Below are 21,713 nucleotides of genomic sequence, written 5' to 3' on the forward strand. Positions count from 1 at the left end.
AGGGGTCCACATCTCTAATAACACTAGCAGAAATGTAAGGCTCGTTCTGGCTGTCTTAGACCGCCTAACCTGATTGGGTTGGGATGAGTCCATTTTGCGAGCAGCAGTAGGTCTCTAAAGCGGCGGTTTGCCATATCGATAAACAATTCCCTCGAGTTTCCCAGTCAGTCTGCCATCCTATAAATCGGGCCCACAACAGCTTGCCCACAGTCAGGTGCTGCTAATCTCCGTGACCCAGCACCCCTGCCGACTGGTTTATCATTTTGTCCTCCGAACCAATTGGATTTAACCTTCCTTTTAACTGATTTCATTTCACTCAAACAAAATGGGTCTTTTGAAAGCGGCGATAAATGTTAATTGTGGGCTGAAATAAGCCATAGGGGGAGATGAAGGCAAACAATAAAGCAGTGTGGGGGCGCAGGAGGAGGAGGAGGAGATGATGAAGAACAGGGCTTGAGACCACCTCTGTGTCCGTGTCCACTGGCCAGAGAAGATGCCACTTTACAACGGTTGGGTTTTTTAGTTTTTTGTTTTGTTTTGGTTTTTTTTTTTTTTTTTTTCTTTTGGGGGGGGGGGGGGGGGTTAATTCGCACTGGCTCCAGTGAACCATTCGAAATAAATTGTACGGTGACTCTTCATGGCAAAGGAAAACAGCTAAACAAGCCGGCGTGTGAACCGAGCACATGATTTATAGCGTGTTTAAAGTTAATGTTCTTTGTTTAAAAGGCACGTTGCTTTCCCCATGGTGACTGTTGTTTCTCGATATTATTCTCACTGATGAGTTGAAGAACGGAGCGAAATGAAAAGCCTTCCACCAAGGAATAAAGAGAGCACTTTGTTAATGAGGAGCGCTTTGGCATTATTGCTTTGACATTAGAACTGAGGGAATGTTTAGGACGGCACATCATCAGCTCGTCAGCGTGACGTGATGACTGCTGAAAACGCTGTTTATGAAATAGTATCACTCTCATTTTTTGCTACAGATCATCTAGATTAAATTAGCATTTTTTTTTTTCTAGGTCCTCTGGTTGGCCGACAGATTTTCCGGTTCAGTGAAGAGGGGCTGGTAAATGCTCGTTTTGACTACAGCTACAACAATTTCCGTGTGACCAGTATGCAGGCCATGATAAACGAGACCCCTCTTCCCATCGACCTGTACCGCTACGTGGACGTCACCGGACGCGTCGAACAGTTTGGCAAGTTTAGCGTCATCAACTACGACCTCAATCAAGTCATCACGACGCACGCCATGAAACACACCAAGATCTTCAATTCGTACGGCCAGGTGATCGAGGTCCAGTACGAGATCCTTAAGTCCATTGCTTACTGGATGACGGTGCAGTACGACAACATGGGCCGGACGGTCGTGTGCGACATCCGTGTCGGAGTGGACGGCAACATCACGCGATACTCGTACGAGTACGACGCCGACAGCCAGCTCCAGACCGTGCTGATGAACGAGCGTCCACAGTGGCGTTACAGCTACGACCTGAACGGCAACATTAACCTTCTGAGCCACGGCACCAGCGCCAGGCTGACGCCCCTCCGTTACGACCTCCGCGACCGCATCACCCGACTGGGCGAGATCCAGTACAGGGTGGACGAGGACGGCTTCCTGCGCGCCCGCGGTAACGACGTGTTCGACTACAACTCCAACGGCCTCCTCACCAGGGTCTACAACAAGGTGTCGGAGGTGAGCGTCCGGTACCGCTACGACGGCCTCAGCCGGCGCGTGGCGAGCCGGACCAGCAGCGGACAGCACCTGCAGTTCTTCTACGCCGACCTGGCCAACCCCACCCGGGTCACGCACATGTACAATCACAGCAGCTCGGAGATCACCTCCCTCTATTACGACCTGCAGGGCCACGTCATCGCCATGGAGCTCAGCAGTGGTGAGGAGTACTACGTGGCGTGCGACAACACCGCCACCCCACGCGCCATTTTCAGCAGTCGTGGGAAGATCGTGAAGGAGGTCCTGTACACCCCTTATGGGGACATATATCAGGACACCAACCCCGCCTTCCAGCTAATCATCGGGTTCCACGGCGGCCTTTACGATCCGGTGACTAAGCTGGTGCATTTCGGACGGAGGGACTACGACGTGGTGGCGGGCCGCTGGACTACGCCCGACTACACCTTGTGGAGTGAGCTCAGTGCCAACCCCAAGCCTTTTAATCTATATGCATTTAAGAACAACAGTCCAGCTGGAACCATTGAGGAGGTCACTCAGTTCACCACAGGTAAAAGCCCACCTCAAGATTAGTTGGTTCTCATTGTGTCTGCATGGCAATGATTTAGAACTTCATAACATCTAAAATGACATGCACAGTCTGCCCATGTTCTAATCATTAAAGCTAAATGGATTTTGAAGATTTAATCTCCAAATGCCGATTTAAACTTTAAACTTAATTGGTCTTTTGTGTAATCTGTCTTAAAACAGCGCAGATAAGTTATTGTTGCTGCCGCCATAAAAGTCCACAGCATTCTTTAGATGACTGGTCCAGTATCACAGCTGAGCAGAAGATGATGTTATCGCTCACAGATAATCATGTCCAACTATAATCAGAAACGATCCTTTACATCTAGTTTTTGAAATCACTGAACATATCTAATGCTGAAGCGTTGATGACGATCCCGCTGTTTGAGCCACACCCCCTTCTGTTTGAGCCACACCCCTTCTGTTTAAGCCACACCCCCTTCTGTGCGTGTGCATGCAGATATCGGCAGCTGGCTCCAGCTCTTTGGATTCCAGCTCCACAACGTTGTGCCGGGCTTTCCTAAGCCCGACGTGGCAGGAATGGAACAGACGTACGAGATGATGAAGACTCAAACCAAAACCCAGGACTGGGACTCAAGCAAAGTAGGAGTTTTAACACCAGTGGATGTTTCATTCTTATTGTTTTAATGTGTGTTCATGTGTGTGCAAACATGCACACGCAACCCGTGTTGCTGAGATCAGCACTGACCCCACCTGTCTGCAAGCAAAAAGACCAATCATAACTTGCAGTGTTATTTTAATTTGATGCCAACTTTTCAGATCTTTCATAATTAGTTTTGAGTGTAGGCCATGCAGGGGAAATGGCTGGTACTGATTTCGGCTCTACAAATCAAAACTGTTCATTCCAAATTTACAGCACAGTCAAAAGGACAGAGTGGCATCTTCAGCATGAAATTTCAAAAACTCAAAAGAGAGGTGCAATAATCTCCTCTTAAAATTCATAGACTGAGCTCTGAATGCAAGCGCTCGATACCGTAAATCACATTTAGAAGCTCGCAGTGCTTGGTTTGAAATTGTTTTGCTTATGCACAGAGGAATCAATAGCTTTAGTTTTTTGGCTGTCAGCAGCGTTGAGTTGGGGAAGGTGCCATCCAAGAGACGTCAGTAGAAATGTAATGAACATGTGTCAAAAGGGTTACGAACCATTCGGGATATAACTGTCGAACTGGCAATATTGCTGTATTTTTATTAATTTATATTTTAATTAATCTAGATTTCTAATGTTTATGGGTTTAAAAGTGATAGAATTTGGAGCTCACTCCTCGCCGTGTGTAATTTAATAAGCAGTGTTTTTTTTTCTGATTTTTTTCATTTAAAAACTGTATTAAATGTGAGCATAATGGTTTGGTAAGATCCTCTTACTGGAAGTGTTATTTGCTGGATGGGTGTGGCGTTCTACCCTGTGTTTATTCGTTAGCTTCTACAGGGTGTAAGCACATTTTAGTCTTGCATTCCGTAGATATTACAAGATTAATGTATATGTGTTATGGAGGTGAACATGTCAGCGGTCATTACGCCACATCAGACGATGCTGTTGGTCTCATTGTGCTAAGGTGTGTGTGCAGGATGTGTTGATGTTTCTGTGGTGATATGTGAGACTGGTGTGTGTGTTTGTGCTCGCAGGTGGTTCTAGGCATTCAGTGTGAGCTACAGAGGCAGCTGAGATCTTTCATCTCGCTGGAGAGGCTCCCAATGACCCAGCCCATCGGCCAGTTCCAGCAGTGCTCAGGTCAAACGCCCCGATTCTCAACCTTCTCCTCCATCTTCGGCAAGGGCATTAAGTTCGCCGTCAAGAACGGCGTGGCCACCGCGGACGTCATCGGCGTGGCCAGCGAGGACAGCCGGCGCATGGCCGCCATCCTCCACGGAGCCGTGTACCTCACGGGCCTCCACTTCACCATCGACGGCCGGGACACGCACCACTTCGTCAAGCTCGGCCCGCTGGAAGAGGACCTGGCCGTCATGAGCGGCGTCGGCGGGGGGCGCGTCCTGGAGAACGGCGTCAACGTGACGGTGTCGCAGGTGACCTCGTCGGCCGGCGGCAGGACTCGGCGCCTGGCCGACATCCAGCTCCAGCAGGGGGCGCTGTGCCTGAACGTGCGCTACGGCGCCTCGGCCGAGGAGGCCCGCGAGCACGTGTTGGAGGTGGCCAGGCACAGGGCGGTGGAGCAGGCCTGGGCCCGGGAGCAGAACCTCCTGCAGGAGGGACAGGAGGGCAGCCGGCCGTGGACGGAGACGGAGAGGCAGCAGCTGCTCTCCGGCGGGAAGGTGGCGGGCTACGACGGCTACTTCGTCCTGCCCGTCGAGCAGTACCTGGAGCTGGCCGACAGCGCCAGCAACATTCACTTCATGAGACAAAGCGAGGTGGGCCGGAGGTAACGCTCGATACGGCCACGCCTGCTGGTCCTTCACCAAAGACTGCCTGTTTCTAGATCGATTTGTTGTACCGTTTATACGATTACGAACCGAGATCGGGGTGGGGGGGGGGGGGGGGGGCGAGTCCTATTTGCCTTTAATTGTGACAAAATGATGGTATTTTATTATTGTTCCAGGTGGAGTTTCTAAAGTGGCACAAGCAAATTTTTGCCTTTTTTCCTTCTTTTTTAGTTCTCTGTGGCTTGGCTTTTCCTATATGGAGATATTTTTTTTCTCCAACAATGGTACTGTTATTGTTTTTTTAACCCCTCCTCTTGGTTATGAGCCTGTGGAGGTTAAATGAAGCGGCAACCTAGAATCAGTATTGTATCACCCTTGTACCACTGTAACAGAGGAGTGGTTTTCTTTTTCTTGGTCACACTACGTAGTTCACCTCAACGTAATATAGTTTACATTCTGTGCAAGAGAGGCCTTGTCAATTAATCATGATCTAAAAGAATGAGCTGTACGTGTTCCCAGAACATGTCATTAAGAAAGCCCTACTGAACACTGAACACTGAACTCATTGTGTTTAAAAAAAGTGCTGTCATGAAGCTGATATTGTATATATGCACTAGAAATTATGTATATAGCAAGTGCTTTAAAAAATTTTAAAAATGTTGTCATCAATAATGGAGTGTTAATATTGTTAACGACTAGATGCAGATAAAAGTGTTTTTTTCAAGAAATTATACATGCTATGAATCTATCTGCCCTGGATCTCTGAGTATAAGGAGTTACACTGCTCATTAAAGCTATTATGTGTAAATTACTGCATCATTATGTTTAATTTGTTTTAAATTTCATCACGCAAAGCACCCCCCCCCCCCCCCCTCCATTACGGCTTCCTGCTTACAGAGGTGACGCACGCTGCAGTTGACATCACGGTGGCACAACCTACCAGGAGCTCCCAAACTACCAGAGAGAGTTTAACTGGAAGGTGAAGGAGATACCAGTGCTTTTGGGAAGCACCACCCCTGCATTTACTGGTGATCTGGTGAGCAGACAGTAGGCAGAAGTCATTTGAAGTTCACCCAGACTTCTTTTTTCCCGAAAGCAGCAAAAAAATATATCATCAACGCAGCTAGAAATCAGTGTGAGAGCGATGGAGATGGAGCCCTTCTGCAGCTCGATGAGAGAACACCAGACTGAGAGCTCTTTCATGTGGTCCAGAAACATCCACAGTTAGTGGTGCTGAGTGCCTTTATGACTGAGTCCTTTATGAAAGAGTCCTTTGCTCAATCATGTTTGGTCTGTGTGCGCCTGGCATGTGGGGGTGTGAAGCAGCAACTGTAGTTGTGCGTGGACGGAAACGCCACCGCTCGTGGGGGGGGGGGGGGGGGGGGGGGGGGGGCTTCTGCTAATTGCACTTGTAATGGGTTCTAGCAGAGCCTGAGATGGGAGTGTGAGCTCCGAGGGTGGGGTCAGCTCCATCACCAGGCTTCGTCCAGAGCTGCTGGCCTTCACCTCACACCCACGAACCAAGTCCTGGGACACACGGCTGTGTGATGCCAGTCGTTTGGTCCGAGGCCGCGTGGGGCACGTGGGTAAACCCTTTAGGACGTGAGCGACATAAATGTGGACGGAGTCCTCCACTGGAACTTATTAAGATTATGTAACATGAGTGAAACACCTTGGTTTCTACCGCTTCCTCAGACCTGCAGCAGGTCATGTGACCAATTGACAAACAAGTGCTTAAGACCTTCAGACACTTACTGTGTGATTTTAGGTCTGCGATGTTGCAGAGATACTTAAATTTGGCTCTAACATTGTGGTCAGTGATCTACTGTAGTCAAAAGCAAGGGCTCAGCGCTCCAGAAGACATCTCATCTTCGCTTAGCAGACAATGTCCTGCTTAATATGGTGCAGCTCCTGACATTTGCTGCTAAACCACCCCTGCATCCCACAAAGTCTCAATGTAAATGTTGGAAACCATAAATATCCATGAGGCGGTGAAATCACCGCAAATGGACCTTTTTGGATTGCGAGCAATAAGGCTGATTTCATTCCCAAGCACCAACCCGGGCAGAGAAATGAGAGTGCCGTTGCTAGGATACAAGGTGCTCTTCCTGCAGAGGTTGTCTGGGTTCTGTGCAGATTGATGCGATACTGTATGCCAGAAATCATTCAACTGTGCACACTTGGCTTCGGTCCAAAGACAGTTTGGGGGGGGGGGGGGGGGGGGGGGTGTTGCTTTTTTGGTTTGGGTTGATTTTTTGTTTGTTTGTTTGTTTGTTTTATTGTTTTTCTTTGGGGGTGGGTAGGGATCACAATCAAAACATTTTCTTTTCGTTAGTTTGATACACGTTCATCAGATACATTTTGTTCATAATGCTGGTTAACATTAGAAATCCAGAAATGTTTAAAGAGGGAATTACAATGTCCTCAACTTAAAGTTGATTTATTTTTGTTTATTTTACAGAACATCTTAAACATCATTTTTATGTAACTTTATAGGTGACTTTGACAGTTTGACAGCAATAGAAAGCACTTGTGGCAAATTTGACCACAAACAGCATTACATACAGAGAACAGATACTGCAAGCCGACAGTTAACACAATAAATAAAGATATTTTCTGTCCCATAAATATTTATATATATACACACCTTATTTCTCAGCCAATTATATAAGGCGATGTATTGTGCAGGCATACATAAAAGACAAATGAATAGCAATCAGTGTTACTTACTGTTCTGAGTTTTTGCTAAACAAAGTTGACTTTTTGAATACGTCTCAGAGATTTAGTCTTTTTTTCCAAATTGTTGCAATGTTGTATGCCTTTAATTCAAAACTAAAAACTAGAACCCATAACTATAGCAGATATTTGAATATGAACCTAAACGTCTGTGCATACCTAGACATGTATGTAAAGCCAGACAATGTAAAGGGTGTAACATAAACCAGGGTCACCATTCTATATACGTATTATATCCAGGTAAAAATCCACAACAAATGTCATTCATCCTCGGTTTGTTAGCTTGCGTGTCGTTGATACTGGGAACCGGGACTAGGAGGCCGCCTCATTTCTGCGGTGGTTCTGAATAGACACGGGGAACAGAAGCGGAACAGCGATGCCTTGGTCTGGTTTCTCGAAGGCGCTAATCAAATTCTTGACTTTTCGGAACAAGCGTTTCTGCTGACCAGGGGCTGTCTGCAAAAATCAATGCAAAGTGTCACTAGTTTTGAATGAATAACAGTTTAACCTCCTCATTGTAAACCATGGTGTAAAAACCTGGTGGTACACTCCACAAAAAAACCCCCAAAAAACAGTCACTCGTTCTACAGTAAAATGCTCATGATTTAAGTGACTTTGAGAAGATTGAAATGTCTTTATGTCGAATTGTTTTCGCCTCTGCAGTGTCGTTATTCACATTCGCAAGTTACTATGATGTTGCTGCTTCTTTTTTTAGCCCACAACGAGCGCCCCAGTAGCGACCACCACAACACACACCCTGTGGAAACTGTGGTCTAGTACAGACCTGTGTTCAGAGGCCCAGCTAATCTTCTACGTATGTTTTTTTCTAAGCAGCAAAGGGGTCTGGGCTGGCTGATCCAAAATTCTGTCCTGTTGCTGATATGAAACTTCACTATAAAATAAAGCATACCGTGCAATCTAAACTAGAAAACAAGTTTTGCTTTGCTGAAAAACAACAATGATAATACTAATAAAAATGTGGTGATAATGCTAAGAAACACAACCATAATGGACTACAAACATTGAACAGAAATTTCATGATCAACAAGTATTTGCACATATAAGTAATTTGTTCTTGTAGCCTTTGCCTGTTGACAAACATAAGAAGCCTAGTTTGAGTCTAAAATAAATGTAGTGCAGATTGAATCAAAAATGGCAGTCTGTCACTATTCTCCACTTTGCTATATTGGAACAATCAACAAAATGCAGGTAAAACTGATTCATTAATTCTGATTCATTAATCTGCAGTTCAAGGACTCATATTTAATTGAAGGTGCTCTATATGAAGGTTAAATTGAGATATTTTCCTGCTTATAACCACATGTCTAATTTGCTTTTGATGAGTTAAAAACAAAGTTTGTTGAGTCTCTAAAACAATTTTCAGGCAGGCAACTATTTCTTGAAATTTGTGTTCAGTTTCTGTATGACAAATTTGATATAAAATGCCAACCTAGTTAAAGTTGTAGCAATGTGTCACTATTTAGCCCAGACTGAAGACCATTCAGTCAGCATTGTTAATGCGTATATCACCAGTTCACTTTATTTGATATTTGTTTGTTTTTATCTGCTGATTCTGATGAAGTCATTGCCATACGGGGAAATACATGCTGGTTGCGTACATGATTTTACACCATGTGAAATAGGTTATATTTACAATTTGAAAAACCATGTCTGCTTTAACATTGCAAACAATCTAGGTTACTGTGTCAAATCTAGAATCATTATTTATATACAGTGTTGCATTGCCTTTGGGTTATGAACTTATTGGCCAAAAAAAGATCACTGTGATTAGAAACTGATTAGATGTTTTGGGTGGATTTAAGCCTTTTAGATCTTTTAGGTTTTATAGGAAGCACGTTGACTTTTAGGGGTAACTTTTTCTGTTTCTCTTCAGATGTCCAAGCTTTCCTCTGAATCATTTTTACAGAAACATTTTCAACATTTTCATACAGGGCATTTTCAAAATCAACTGCAAATAGGGGTTAAAATCTTGGAGTTGAATGCATCAGCTATCCATACTGTTGTAATATATAATGTATTTAATACTAATGTGCATGTGAGATTTCAGGAGAATTTGACTGGCTACAGGTCTCACCTCGGCTGACCAGGACCCACTGTTGTTCTGCTGTACCCGGTAAGTGTAGACGAAGCCATTGGACCTGTCAATGCAAGAACACAGCCCAGATCGGACTAAGCCGAGAGCAGACATACCCCGGACAATCAGAGCCTGAGGTCTCGGTCTGGAACCGAACAAACCCAACCGAAACAAACCAAAGTAAACCCACCCAAAGAATGAATGAATTCAATATTAAGAATAATACAAATTATTGTATGTTCTCGAAGTTTAAACGGAATTGATAAGCACATCAGCTAATGAACAGAAGGCACGCATACTTCATCTGCTGCTGGATAATGCTGACAATTAAATGGAATTTCAGAGACAAATACACCTGCCTCTACGCAAACTTACAGAACACAGAGGCAGTATGCGCCGGCAACACTCTCGCTGTCTCGAATTAAGTAGCTGCCATCGCGGCCTGCTTCTCCTAAACGCTTCTCGCACGTCTCTCGACTGATGGCACCGTGATAAACAGATAGTGATTCCATCTTGTCATTCGCAGTGCTTCTCTGACATACCTCAAATGCACCAAGTGCTATTTGTTCTTTGAACAGGAAATGATGAAAGAGGCAGGAAATCGCTTCAAAAGACAAAAGAGACATTTTCCGCAAGAATGATTTGTGCGTATGGAAAATGGCAGTTAAGAAAGTGCAGGTTGATTTGTGACAGGGTCCCCTTTGCGTTCGCACCTCGTGCAGGGCTGTGTAGTCTGATTTCAGGGCTAGTTGCAAATTTATTGCAGAGATTTGGAGAATAGGATGAAATGCTTTTTTCTCGCAATTTGTAGGAAATTTTGTATTGCACACTTTACACAGCATATAGGTCATAATTACTTTAAAATTTACAACCGATATTCTATGGAGTTGAAATGAAAGTAGATGTATGATAGAGAAGTTCAGTACAGTAGGCTTATGGTAAAAGGCTGTATTTAAATTAGCTACACATTTCCTTACTTCCTTCTTTCATGAAAGATAAAATGTTGTTCACTATTTGAGGAATGTGCAGCAAAATACAAATGAACCGAGTGTAGCAAAGTGACTCCGAGAAGAGAGACATGATTTTGAGGAAGTATTTATGGTAATAGTTATGGGCAGCCTATATGTCCACTTCAGCAGGGTCAAAGACACAAATGTTGTCAGATCTGGTTGAGGTATAGGAGAATAAGTTTGTGATTTAGGAAACTGTCTGTTGCATGTAATAAATGTTAATTTCATTACCTTTCCTCATAACATTCACACTAATGCCTATATACAACTGTAGTCTGTGACTGACTGTTTTGCAGCCTTTGCTAAGAGTCTAAAAACATTTACTATTAGATCTTTAATGACCAGATGTGGCGAGATTTGTCCCTGATCTGGAGAATCAGTAATATTTAGAGGAAACTGAATTATTATTTCAAGCACTGTTTGAATTGTAATGGTTCAAAAGTGCATTCATTATGATAAATATTAATGAATATACATTGTAAAAACAAAATGGATGGATTTTTAGCTTTGTACATATTTGTACATTTAAAACTAAGACTGTTTTTTCCATTTTTGTAACATTTCAAATCATATATACACTATATTGCCAAAAGTATTCAAACCCATTCCATGACGCTCTGATCTTGAGCTAATCTGAAGGCCACATGAAGTTTGGATATCTGTAGTGATTGACTCTGCAGAAAGTTGGTGACCTCTTCACACTATGCGCTTCAGCATCTGTTGACCCGCTCCGTCAGTTTACGTGGCCTACCACTTCATGGCTGAGATGCTGTCATTCCGAAACCTATCACTGTTCCCCGCTGGAATTCACTGAGCTCCTGAGAGCGACCCATTTCACAAATGTTTGTAAAAAGTCTGCCTGCCTAAGTGCTTAATTTTATACACCTGTGGCCATGGAAGTGATTGGATTCTGATCATTTGGACGGGTGAGCGAATACTTTTGGCAATATAGTGTGTATGCCTGCCCATACGGCATATTAACTCATGTCAAAGAGGCCCACCAGCTGAAAGAAAAACACCTTAAAGAATTGTTATTTATTTGTTTGAAATATGTATTATTGTTTAATTTTTGATTGCAAAAGTTATCTTTTTTTAATTTAGAGAAAACACACCACAGCATCAGGTGCAGATGGGCACTGTAATTGACTGGGTTCAACACAGCTGGTGTCACTCCCACATGTGATGTCAGTAATGATGAATGCGGTGCGCCTGGTGGTGTGTGTGCTTGGTGGTGTGTGCTTGGTGTGTATACACTCACGAGGCCCATCGGGTCCTTCCCAAAGTTCACAACACAAAGAAATGCAGCACACCAAACAGCTTAACAATGTTTTAAAGAGTTTAATGTTCACATAATGTTCTTTTTTCTACCCTTGCTCGTCTTATTGACGAGACACATCCATGGCTGTACCATACACTTTTTATATAATGTCTCCCTCTGGTGGTTATAATAAAATAAACGTGAGGTGGGGATCAATTTTAAAACAGGTATTGTTTTATGAAGTTGTTTTCTAAGCAGTATAAAACAGTATACATAAGCAGTATTGAGTACTATAAGTTCATCCTGCTCCTGCCAACGAGCTCAAAAAGAGAACAATAATTTGAACGGCTTCGAATAGTTAGGCTACTAACTAGGGGTGAAAAACTCACTCCTGCAATGGACTCTGGGGAACAGTATTAATGTGATTTCCTGAGGGTCTTTTTAAGAGAAAATAGAATGGAGATGAGGGTGTGAAAATGCAGCATGAAACTGCTCAATATTAGCACGTTCTGCACTTCTGGTCCAAACTGGAGGAATTTGAGGGGGAGGCGTGGACACAGAGCATCTGCTCAGCTCAATTCTTCACCATCAGTACATTTTAGGACTGTACAGTACAACAATAACATAGCGTTGTAGCATATGGCTTTACAGACAATAGGACAGATAATTAATATGTTTTATATTAATTATATCGGACATGGGTTTTCCTCAATTGTTGTAATAACATACTGAGCTAAAAACATCTAAGAAATGTTCTAAAATAGTCCATAGAGTTAAAAAGCATGAGCAAGCTCAATGAACTGTGTCCTCTTTGTCTCTGATGGTCCACCACTCTAGATTTGATCAGATACACAAGTGCTTAGGTGATGAAATGCTGGTCATAAACACCAAGCTTCGTAGACTGAGTCCATTTAAAATTATCTACTAATAATTGGTTCTTATGACACTTGACTTTAAGTTCAAAGATTTGCCATCACACTGCGCCGTTCTCTGGAGCTGCCAGATCTTTGAGATCACTCAGCTTCCTGGAGAAGGAGCTGAAACGTGTGCTGAAGGAGCCTCGTTTTTGGAACAAGCTGGAAACGTGCGTCTGTGCCAGACCTCCGAGCTGCTCCTGGAAGTGGTTGCCCACAAAGCAGTAGAGGAAGGGGTTGATGGCGCTGTTGGAGAAGCCCAGGCAGATGGTGAAAGGCAACACCAGGCCGACACTCTGGCCCACACCGCAGGCTTCCACCACCTCGAGGCTGACCAGCACATCCAAGAACGTGAGCATGTGGAAGGGAAACCAGCAAAAGAAGAAGGCCACTACCACAGCACCCACCATCTTGAGGACCTTGTCCAGGTTGCTGATGCTCTTGTCCAGCCCTGGAGCTGCGAGAAGGTGCCGGATGATGCCACAGTAGCAGCTGGTTATGATGGTGAAGGGCAGCAAGAAGCCGAGGATGTTCTTCATCAGCGCCAGCCCCACAAACAAGTCGTGGCTATGGAAGTGAATGGCACAGGCCGTGACCTGCCCCGTGTGGAACGTGTCGCGGTACACCAGGGTGGGCACGGCGCTGAGACCGGCAGCGGTCCACACCAGCAAGCTCACCAGCCGGGCTCGACACAGGTTCCTGTACCTCTGGGACTTGAGCGGGTGGACGATGGCCATGTACCGGTCCACGCTCATGCAGGTGATGAAGAAGATACTGGCATACAGATTCAGGGTCAACAGACCTCCACACAACTTGCACATCAGTTGTCCAAAAATCCAATCATAATCAAAAGAGTAATACACTGCCCAGAAGGGGAGACTCAGTAGGAAGAGCAAATCGGACAGCGCCAGGTTCAGAATGTACGTGTTGGCCACTGTCTTACGGCTAGACGGGTGACAAAGAACAAACACCACTAGACCATTGCCAATAATCCCCAGGACAAAGATGATGCTGTAGACGGCTGGGATTAGAATATTCTGGTGTTGGAACGGAGAGCTTCTCTGGCACGTAGGAAGCAGTTCATATTCCTCCAGTGATGTGTTATTAAATGAAATGTTGAAATTAAGGAATCCTGCCATAGTGCAACGTTGACAACTATTACTCACAGGCTGGGGATGTTCTGTAGACAAAAAAGTAAAATTAGCTCACGGTCAAATCTGAAACAACTCTAAAACCAAACCAACAATCTGTAGTGTGCAGATTTATTTATTTAAATATTTAATTAATTAAATAAGTAAACAATTAAAATAAATATAAAATGTATCTATTTTTATAAATCTATTTACTAATTGTTCAAGATTTACATTTCATGTTGTTAATAAAAACATGCAACAAGTGTTATCTTCATAAATAGTGAAATCTTTAAAAAAATAGATAAGTTTAAAACCAAGATAAATTAACTGAGTGTGACGTATTATAGATTTACGGCATTTAACATTATTGTTATGTAACGTGAAGGAACGAGATTAATTGTTCAGCAATACAATTAAAGCAAAAATGTTAGCCCTTTCATGTATGTCTTGAAGAAAGCAATCATTTTCTTAAACTTGTATTTAGCTTTTACGTACATATTTCACATGAACTCTTCCTAATATCTACAGAAAATGATTTGCGTGGTCCTTACAAAACATCTGAGTCAAAGCGTCGCTATCGGTTCCTCGCTGGTTTCCGAGAGTCCAAGACTACAAGTTAATTACCTTGAGGTTCTCCAGTCCTTGAGCAATGTGAGACCAGCAGCTCCCTGTTGGGTTTTATAGCCCGTCATGCCCCTTGTGGAGGATCCACCGCGCTCAACGCACCGCTGGACACGGGCCAGACGCAGACGCTCCTTGGGCTGCGCTAAGCCCGGCCGAGACGTTCTGGGGGAGGCGGAAATCACGACCCAAATCAAATCGGCATGTCAGAGTTCTTTCCCCTCGGGCAGAGGCCCAGTTCGTCCGTCTAACAGCGTGACAAACGGCCATGGTTTTCGGCTAAAGAGGCACAACTAACACGCCAGCCAGGCTGCGTCTTGGGAGATAAGGAACCTTAGATTCAATACTGCACGCCGTGCCAAACGTCTGGAGATGTTCTGGCCCGGTCGGCTCAATTACGACGGGACTTTCTCCTCCCATTCTGGTAGGAATTGTGAAAGAGTTGCACAAGCGCAGGGGGAAGTGAACTCCAGCAGGCTGGGGAAAGGCGAGCAGATCCCCTCCAGTGGTTTTCATTAAGGCTTCCTTGGAAATTTAATGAAGGCTGTGTTTACCTCCATGAGTCTGGTTACAGCAACAAGCCTTTGATCAATAATGAGTGAAAGCAGTGATGAAGCTGGTTACTCATCCATCCACCACATCATTTTCAGCCACTTACAACAAAAACAAGACAAATTCTATTATTTTGTGCAGGATAAATGAGGACAAAATACCTTCTGCACACACGCTGTCTTCACAAAAGGCACATTTACTTTGCTATTGTGCAGCATGAAAGGGCGAAAAAGGGACACTTACATGAAAGGTTTAAAAAGGACACTTAGATATGACACTAAAACACGAGGCTGCTCACCGATCATGAGAACACTGGTCCTAATGAATAATGAGAAGAGAAAATGCAGAGTGTCCTGTTATCAAACACAAATCAAAGGCCACGTTCTCATTTCTCCAACCTTTACCTAACTGGCTGTCAACAATGATACCAGCACACTTTACTAAGAGAGCTGTGTGTGACGTGCATGGTAAAGTGGTTGCGTAAAAATAGCAGTCACGTGACTGTGAGCCAGTCTGTGGTCGCCATGCGTTGCACTGAAGTGGTTTTATTTGGACGCCACCAGGTTCACATGGGTCACATCTCACATTTAGTGACCAGCAGCTGCCATTTGTGAGTGTGGTCTGCACACAAAAGCATTCCTGTATAAAACACCGACTGTGAAAGGTTGCTTTTGTTTTCAACAGGATTGGTAGATATGGTCCTGAATGTGTGACCCAGTCACTTAAACTAAACATTGAAGGATGGATATGTTTTAGTTTTGAATGTGCATGATCATTGATTTACCTTGATCTTGTGTGCATGATATGCAGGATGTTCAGAGCACTGTGCCTTCTGAATGTAGTTCACTCATAGTAAAGGGGAGTGATTCAAACTTCAATACTGCTTGAACACACTGCCTGTGTGAACTCACAAGCATCACAAGCAGAAAATCAATCACAGAATCCAAATCAATTCATCATCATTCACCAGGCTCAGGGTCTTTTTAAATTCACAATTTCTCTGAATTGTATTCCACCCCAAAGAGATCAGTTTAACTCGCCGGTTGTTATTTTAACTGGAGTTATTTCTCTGCAATGTTATCTAATCTGCGAAGAGTCTTTTTGAACTATGAAGTTTTGAGGGTTGCTGATGGGAGATTTCAGTGGACCCCAGTGCGCAGGCCCTGAACTATGCATTGCATGTGCGTAGCGGAAGCGCCCAAAATAGCCGGGCGTTATGGGGCAGGAGGGCAGGAGGGCAGGAGGACAGGAGGACAGGAGGACAGGAGGACAGGGACCCAGGGGTGGAATGGCAACGAGGAGCGTCCATCCTGTGTCCTCGCAGCACGCTGTCCTCTGTCCTGCCCCAGAGACAGAGGAAAGGAAGGGTCCCCGGGCCATGCACACATTCTGCTTATATAATCACACTCTGTTTTTCTTTTAATTTACTGATAAGCAGGAATGTTTGCTTTTCAGTGCCGATTTCACATCTCTGGTCCATTGCTGGTCACATCCCCCCTTACCCAGCTAGACTGTGGGAAGACAACATTTGGTGAGAGAGAGAGAGAGAGAGAGAGAGGGAGAGAGAGGGAGAGAGAGAGAGATAGAGAGAGAAAAAGAGAGGGAGAGAGAGAGGGAGGGAGAAAGAGAGAGAGAGAAAAAGAGAGGGAGAGAGAGAGAGAGAGAAAAAGAGAGGGAGAGAGAGAGAGAGAGAAAAAGAGAGGGAGAGAGAGAGAGAGAGAATGCATGAGGGAGTAGGAGCAGCTGACCCCGAGGGAGCTGCAGCCAAACACTCGAATGTTAATATATTATCTACGACTCGCCAAGAATCCAGCTACCCATGTTCTCTCTATTAAATATTGCACGGACATATGGTAAAACTTGTGTTTCGTGACACATGTTTTGTGCCATTTCATTCTTCTGAAAGCTGTTAACTCAGTGTGTTTAACAGTATCAAAGGCTCATATTTCTCATAAGATTCTGGTTAAGAGAAGAGCTTTTTCAAATCTAGAGCATTCGCATTTGAATGGTCAATTTTTTTTTCAAACCATTTTGATTGCATTTGGGTTTCTTCCATTTAAATTTATGTTAAAGCTGAGTCCCCAACATGGTTCCCCCTTGCATAGCTGGAATGATCATGTTCAAATGATCACTTGTGTATCTGCAGCTCTGTTGTGTTCATTTTAGATGGTAACACACCCCAGCCTTTTCTGTCAGCCTTAAAGACAAGATTATCTCTTCACAGAAAGATCGAACAGGCCTTAAATTATGCAACTTATAGGGCTACAGTTACTCATTGATTTTGGTCATTCATATTGAAGTGCCACTCGAACCACACAATTCTTCAAACAGCATCACTGGATGTCTTAACACAAGTCAGAGCAACAGGTAAAGGTTAAGAATTAGATTAAGATTAGGATTAGCAAGATTTTGACCCCCATAATTATTTGTTCAGTGCTACTATATGCTAATCTACAGACACCAGAATTGTGGATGGCCTTTGCAAATCCAGCTGGATAATGATCATTCATTCATTCTCCACTGTCCTCTCTTCCGCTAGTCCTACTCAAATCAACCTTGTTCAGTGCACCATAGCTAAGGAAGCCACGGGCAACACGCACCGACTGCTAATTCTCATTACTGGACAAGCAGGTGCTTCACAGTGAGTAAAATTCATACTTTTTTCATTTTTCATATTAAGTTTCATATTCATTTTTGTGCCCTGCTGAACCACTGACCCCCCCTCCCCCATCACCAGAAGACACTTCCTCTGACAGCAGTCATCATGGAAATAACAGAGGCTCTCCTGAGGCACAGAAGTTAGGACGTTCAGCTTCTGATATCTGCTAGAGCTCACGGTCGGTGCTGGAGACTCCGAGCCTGCGGGCTACAACCATATCGGTGCTCTATTGCTTTTCCTTAATTCTATTTTTTTTATTGGACTTGTTCAAGGCCTATGGGGAGAGCCACAAGTGTTTGCAGGTGTGGGAGTAATTCATTTTGGAGGGCCAGGTCTGGGGCTTGATGCACTCTGCCCCTCGCTTCTCTCTTCAGGCAACAGAAAGAGGTTTTATCCGGTTTGCTCGCTGTGCTTGTGTAGCACGCGGACATGGAGGGCAGCAGGCAGCCAGAGAGGATCGTTTCGTACGGCTCTCTCTGGGTTGTCCCGTGTCTCAGCCCTGACAAGACCGTCCTCGTGAAGGTGATGAGGCTGCTTTATGAGCCTTGAGCTTCACGGTGCTACCCAGTCTATTGCTGTCTGCTGCTCCTCTGATCCTCGTTTATGTCATGAAGGGGAGATAATTACCCTGCCCCTTATTACCCCAGCCCTTATTACCCTGCCCCTTATTACCCCAGCCCTTATTACCCTGCCCCTTCCCAGTTGTGTGGCCTTCAGAGATATCTTAGGTATTTTGCCCCAACTGTAGAACATCTGTTCTGTGGATGAGCTTGGGCTCAGGCATTTTCTGTGCTATCTCACCACTGCACCACATCTTGCTCCAGCAGTGAGATGGTCTCAACGCTTCCCCATATGGCCTCTGCTCAGAAGGGAGCATCTGTTTTCACAGAAGCCTTCCAAGAGGACGAGGGAGCTCAGCTTTCATGGGCAGCGGACTGTCTGAGCCAGACACGGAGGGATGGGATGGCGTTCTCGCTCCACGTCACCACGGCTACAAGTTTTGGCCTGGAAAGAGTTTTAGCAACTCGGTTGGAACACACTGCAGGTCTGGTGGGAGTCGTGTTCTGGTGTGTTCCACCACAAACCTCCAGAGATCGTGTCTCTTCAGAACGAGCCTGCAAAATCGGGAGCAAGTGTTTGATATCCTAGAATGCTTATAAACATCCTTTGGCCTTTCACACACACACACACACACACACACGTACACACACACACGCGTACACACACACGTACACGTACACACACACACACACACACACACACACACACACACACACACACACACACACACACACAGGGGTTTTGTCATACATCTCTGGTTTCAGATAGCAGTCTGTGTGAAAGTAAAGACAAGCACTTAGCTTGGTGTTTATAGGGTGCATGGGTTTTGAACATGATAATAAGATCCATGTGGGAGTGAAAGTATGCTTAAGCTCAAACTCTTGTCAACTTCGCAGTTGGACAGCACAGGCAATGTGTGCAAACACTTCCTGCGTCTATGCCATAACATAATTTTTGATTGTGGTTCTAAGAGCTCCGAGGTTTCGCTAATTTCCCCATTCGGACCAGGCCGAATGGCTGCGAAAGGTGGCATTTCTCCCACAATCCTTTGTGCATACTTGAGTGCACATGGGTCGTTGATGAGAAGCCACAATATCTGGGCGGATTCATTTCCACCGTTTTCCGGGAGTCAGTCGTGGGGGAGTCAAGCACGGTAACCACATCCCAGAATCACGTGACGTATTCCGCACCGCCACTGGGCCGTGTCCCCCTGAATCCCACACGGCTCAGCACCCTCGCACGGCCCGTTACACTACAGAAGCCCACAACATGTTCGATTGCAGTTCTACAAAGGCGACGTAGTCAGAACCGTTGTTAACTCAAATCTATTTTTAGTGCTTTCAAATTTGATTTCTCTTTATTGTGCATCGTCATGATCAGTGCATTACTACAAACGTTACCCATCAACCTGAGTAATTGCACTTACATAATTTGAATGAGTAATCATCTGATTTAAAAGCTGCTGAAGTTGCTGTTCAAAAACAGAAGATGCAACAAATACTATTATGTCTGTATGAAATATGAAAATGGGGTTTACAGAAAAAAAAAATTCATTTAATTCATTCATTTAATATTCATAATACTTCATTTTAATACTTCATTCAATACTATATTTTAAATAGTGATAAGTAAACCTCACTGTGCTATGACCATATTCTTATTTAACCCATTTTTTCAGTTCTGTGTGGTCAGGATTACGACAAGTAATATTATAATATTACTGTAGCTCTTATATACTTGAAATAAGTAAACATATGAATATATATTACAGGAATGTATAATATCATCCAAAGTAAAGAATTAAAATCCTGCGGTATGTTCTTCACATTTGATATAGTGGCAAACCGCGCAGTCCTTTGAGATGTTGGCCAGCATCTCCTGCAGGTTTTACTAGAAGGGCAACATCACCCTCTCAAGCCTGCTTTAGGGTTCTACCTTTAAGAACAAAGCTTTGCTATAGATACTCCCTCACCCTCCTATAGGAACTCTTTTTTTAATTTGACATTTTGTTGCTCACCATTTTAGACCATTGCCATTTTGACCCATCTCAGCAAGTCCTCGTTCGTTTTGGCTCTGTCGTGGTAGGTAAGCTTATTTATTCATTTAATTAAAGCATTGCTTTTCTTTTTTAAGTCTTGGCTACATCCCAAATCTTGTTGTGGTCCCTGAAGTCTATTTTTGACATCTCTAATGAAAAGGTTGACCTTCCTTTGACCTCATGGTGTCCTGTCCTCCTCCTGCTCCAACAACACGAGAACTCCACAAAATCGCCACAAAATGTATTACAGAGCTTTTGTAATATTTCACTCAATCTCATTTTCCGCCTAATTAGATTTTCTGACGCTAGAGCCACACAACTCCACACTAAAACAGTAATGTGATAAACAGAGGTCTGAAATTTGATAAGCAGGAACAACGTGGAGCAGGACTTAAAGACAGAGGCTCAGGGGACCGATCTGGAGGGCCTGGAGGACCTGGAGGATCTGGAGGACCTGGAGGACCTGGAGGACCTGGAGGAGGGAAACACTCGAGTCCTGCCTTTCAACCTGATGGGGAGTGAATTACATGGACGACCTGCTATAATAATTATAATCAGAAGTTTATCATTTGAATTTGAAATTCTAAATTTAAATTAAGCTGTTATGGAGTTGTTATCTAATCAATGTAAATTTATGTAAATGTAAATTTGAATTAAAATGGAATTATGTTTGCACACACACCAGAAAAGAATGCCTTCAGAACAGCGTCAGTTTATCAAAGCCAATGCACATTTGGTATATAAACACTAACATAAAATGTTAAAATGTCTGCCTATAAAATATGAGGAGTGGAGGGGGGGGGGGGGGGGGGGGGGCAGGGGGCGGGTGTGGGCGGGGCAGAAGTGGCTGCATATTCATCAGCAAAGGGCAGAGACAGAAGATGTACAGTTGGCCAGTGTGGGTGTTTAGCCTGCTGGAGTGCCACGTCCCACTGAGACGTGTTTGAGGTAAACTCATTTGCATTTCTATAGGCATCACAGAGAAAATAAATCATAATTTTGCAAAAGGCCCAGCAGCCATTACAGAAAGACTGAATAGGAAAAACATGTCCCTCCATTATTTTTTACAATTTTATCTTTTTGGTCATTGCTCCAACACAAACAGTTATTTTTATTTTTATTGACGTTCCAGGCTGGACACCCCTGATATAAGCTTAGAGCAAATCTCATGTAACCCTCTTTGCCCAAAAACAAAAACTTAAGACTCTAAGTCAGAAGCACACTACGGTTTTCCTTATTTATTAGTGTCAGGGTTGGATGGCTTAAGAATTTTATATCCAGCTTAAAGATATAGTGGCGCTCCAACTGTAATCGCTGTGAAAGGGACCAGCCTGGTTTGAATAAGCATAATCAGTCCACAGACTAGCCATAGAACAGGCGTGTACACCGTGTGTTAACTTCATGTTCTCATTCAGCTTGGTGCATCTCGCCATCATCAAACATTTTACTTCCATATTCTTCATGTGTTAGTATAACATCGAC

The 21,713-nt window shown here is 44.0% G+C and overlaps 3 protein-coding genes across 7 annotated transcripts in view; 1 reads left to right on the top strand and 2 right to left on the bottom strand.

Moving 5' to 3' along the window:
• Positions 1-4,766, top strand: part of LOC143527453 (teneurin-1-like) — a 141,535-nt gene extending 136,769 nt beyond the window's left edge. For all 3 annotated transcript variants that reach the window (XM_077022676.1, XM_077022677.1, XM_077022678.1), the window contains 3 exons: positions 1,020-2,240; positions 2,718-2,860; positions 3,902-4,766. In XM_077022676.1, coding sequence (XP_076878791.1) covers positions 1,020-2,240; positions 2,718-2,860; positions 3,902-4,657 — 2,120 coding nt within the window. In that variant the 3' untranslated portion in view covers positions 4,658-4,766. The remainder of the gene's footprint in view (positions 1-1,019; positions 2,241-2,717; positions 2,861-3,901) is intronic.
• A 2,320-nt stretch (positions 4,767-7,086) lies between these two features.
• On the bottom strand, positions 7,087-10,037 carry sh2d1ab (SH2 domain containing 1A duplicate b). Its single transcript, XM_077022977.1, has 3 exons — positions 9,861-10,037; positions 9,486-9,549; positions 7,087-7,846 (listed from the first exon to the last, which is right to left on the bottom strand). The coding sequence occupies exons 1-3, from the start codon at positions 9,995-9,997 to the stop codon at positions 7,703-7,705; spliced, it is 345 nt and encodes a 114-aa protein (XP_076879092.1). The 5' UTR covers positions 9,998-10,037; the 3' UTR covers positions 7,087-7,702.
• A 1,781-nt stretch (positions 10,038-11,818) lies between these two features.
• LOC143527455 (type-2 angiotensin II receptor-like) lies at positions 11,819-14,930 on the bottom strand. Of its 3 annotated transcripts, none has more exons than XM_077022681.1 (2): positions 14,296-14,930; positions 11,819-13,847 (listed from the first exon to the last, which is right to left on the bottom strand). In XM_077022681.1, exon 2 carries the CDS (start codon positions 13,804-13,806, stop codon positions 12,727-12,729), a length of 1,080 nt encoding a protein of 359 aa, XP_076878796.1. In that variant the 5' UTR covers positions 13,807-13,847; positions 14,296-14,930; the 3' UTR covers positions 11,819-12,726. The 3 variants fall into 3 exon arrangements, with proteins under 3 accessions (XP_076878796.1, XP_076878795.1, XP_076878794.1); XM_077022680.1 differs by having other exon boundaries at positions 14,425-14,929; XM_077022679.1 differs by having other exon boundaries at positions 14,352-14,873.
• Between the last annotated feature and the right edge of the window lie 6,783 nt (positions 14,931-21,713).

Source organism: Brachyhypopomus gauderio, chromosome 11, assembly GCF_052324685.1.
Source record: "Brachyhypopomus gauderio isolate BG-103 chromosome 11, BGAUD_0.2, whole genome shotgun sequence".
In the NCBI taxonomy this organism is placed as follows: domain Eukaryota; kingdom Metazoa; phylum Chordata; class Actinopteri; order Gymnotiformes; family Hypopomidae; genus Brachyhypopomus; species Brachyhypopomus gauderio.

What these genes read in the sequence shown, in the direction of transcription:
- sh2d1ab (XM_077022977.1), bottom strand. Translation starts at nt 9,997, where the DNA reads ATGGAATCACTATCTGTTTATCACGGTGCCATCAGTCGAGAGACGTGC. An exon ending in GCATACTGCCTCTGTGTTCT is followed by an intron (nt 9,550 to 9,860) that starts GTAAGTTTGCGT and finishes TTGCATTGACAG; the next exon opens with GTCCAATGGCTTCGTCTACA. An exon ending in GTGGGTCCTGGTCAGCCGAG is followed by an intron (nt 7,847 to 9,485) that starts GTGAGACCTGTA and finishes TGATTTTTGCAG; the next exon opens with ACAGCCCCTGGTCAGCAGAA.
- LOC143527455 (XM_077022681.1), bottom strand. Translation starts at nt 13,806, where the DNA reads ATGGCAGGATTCCTTAATTTCAACATTTCATTTAATAACACATCACTG.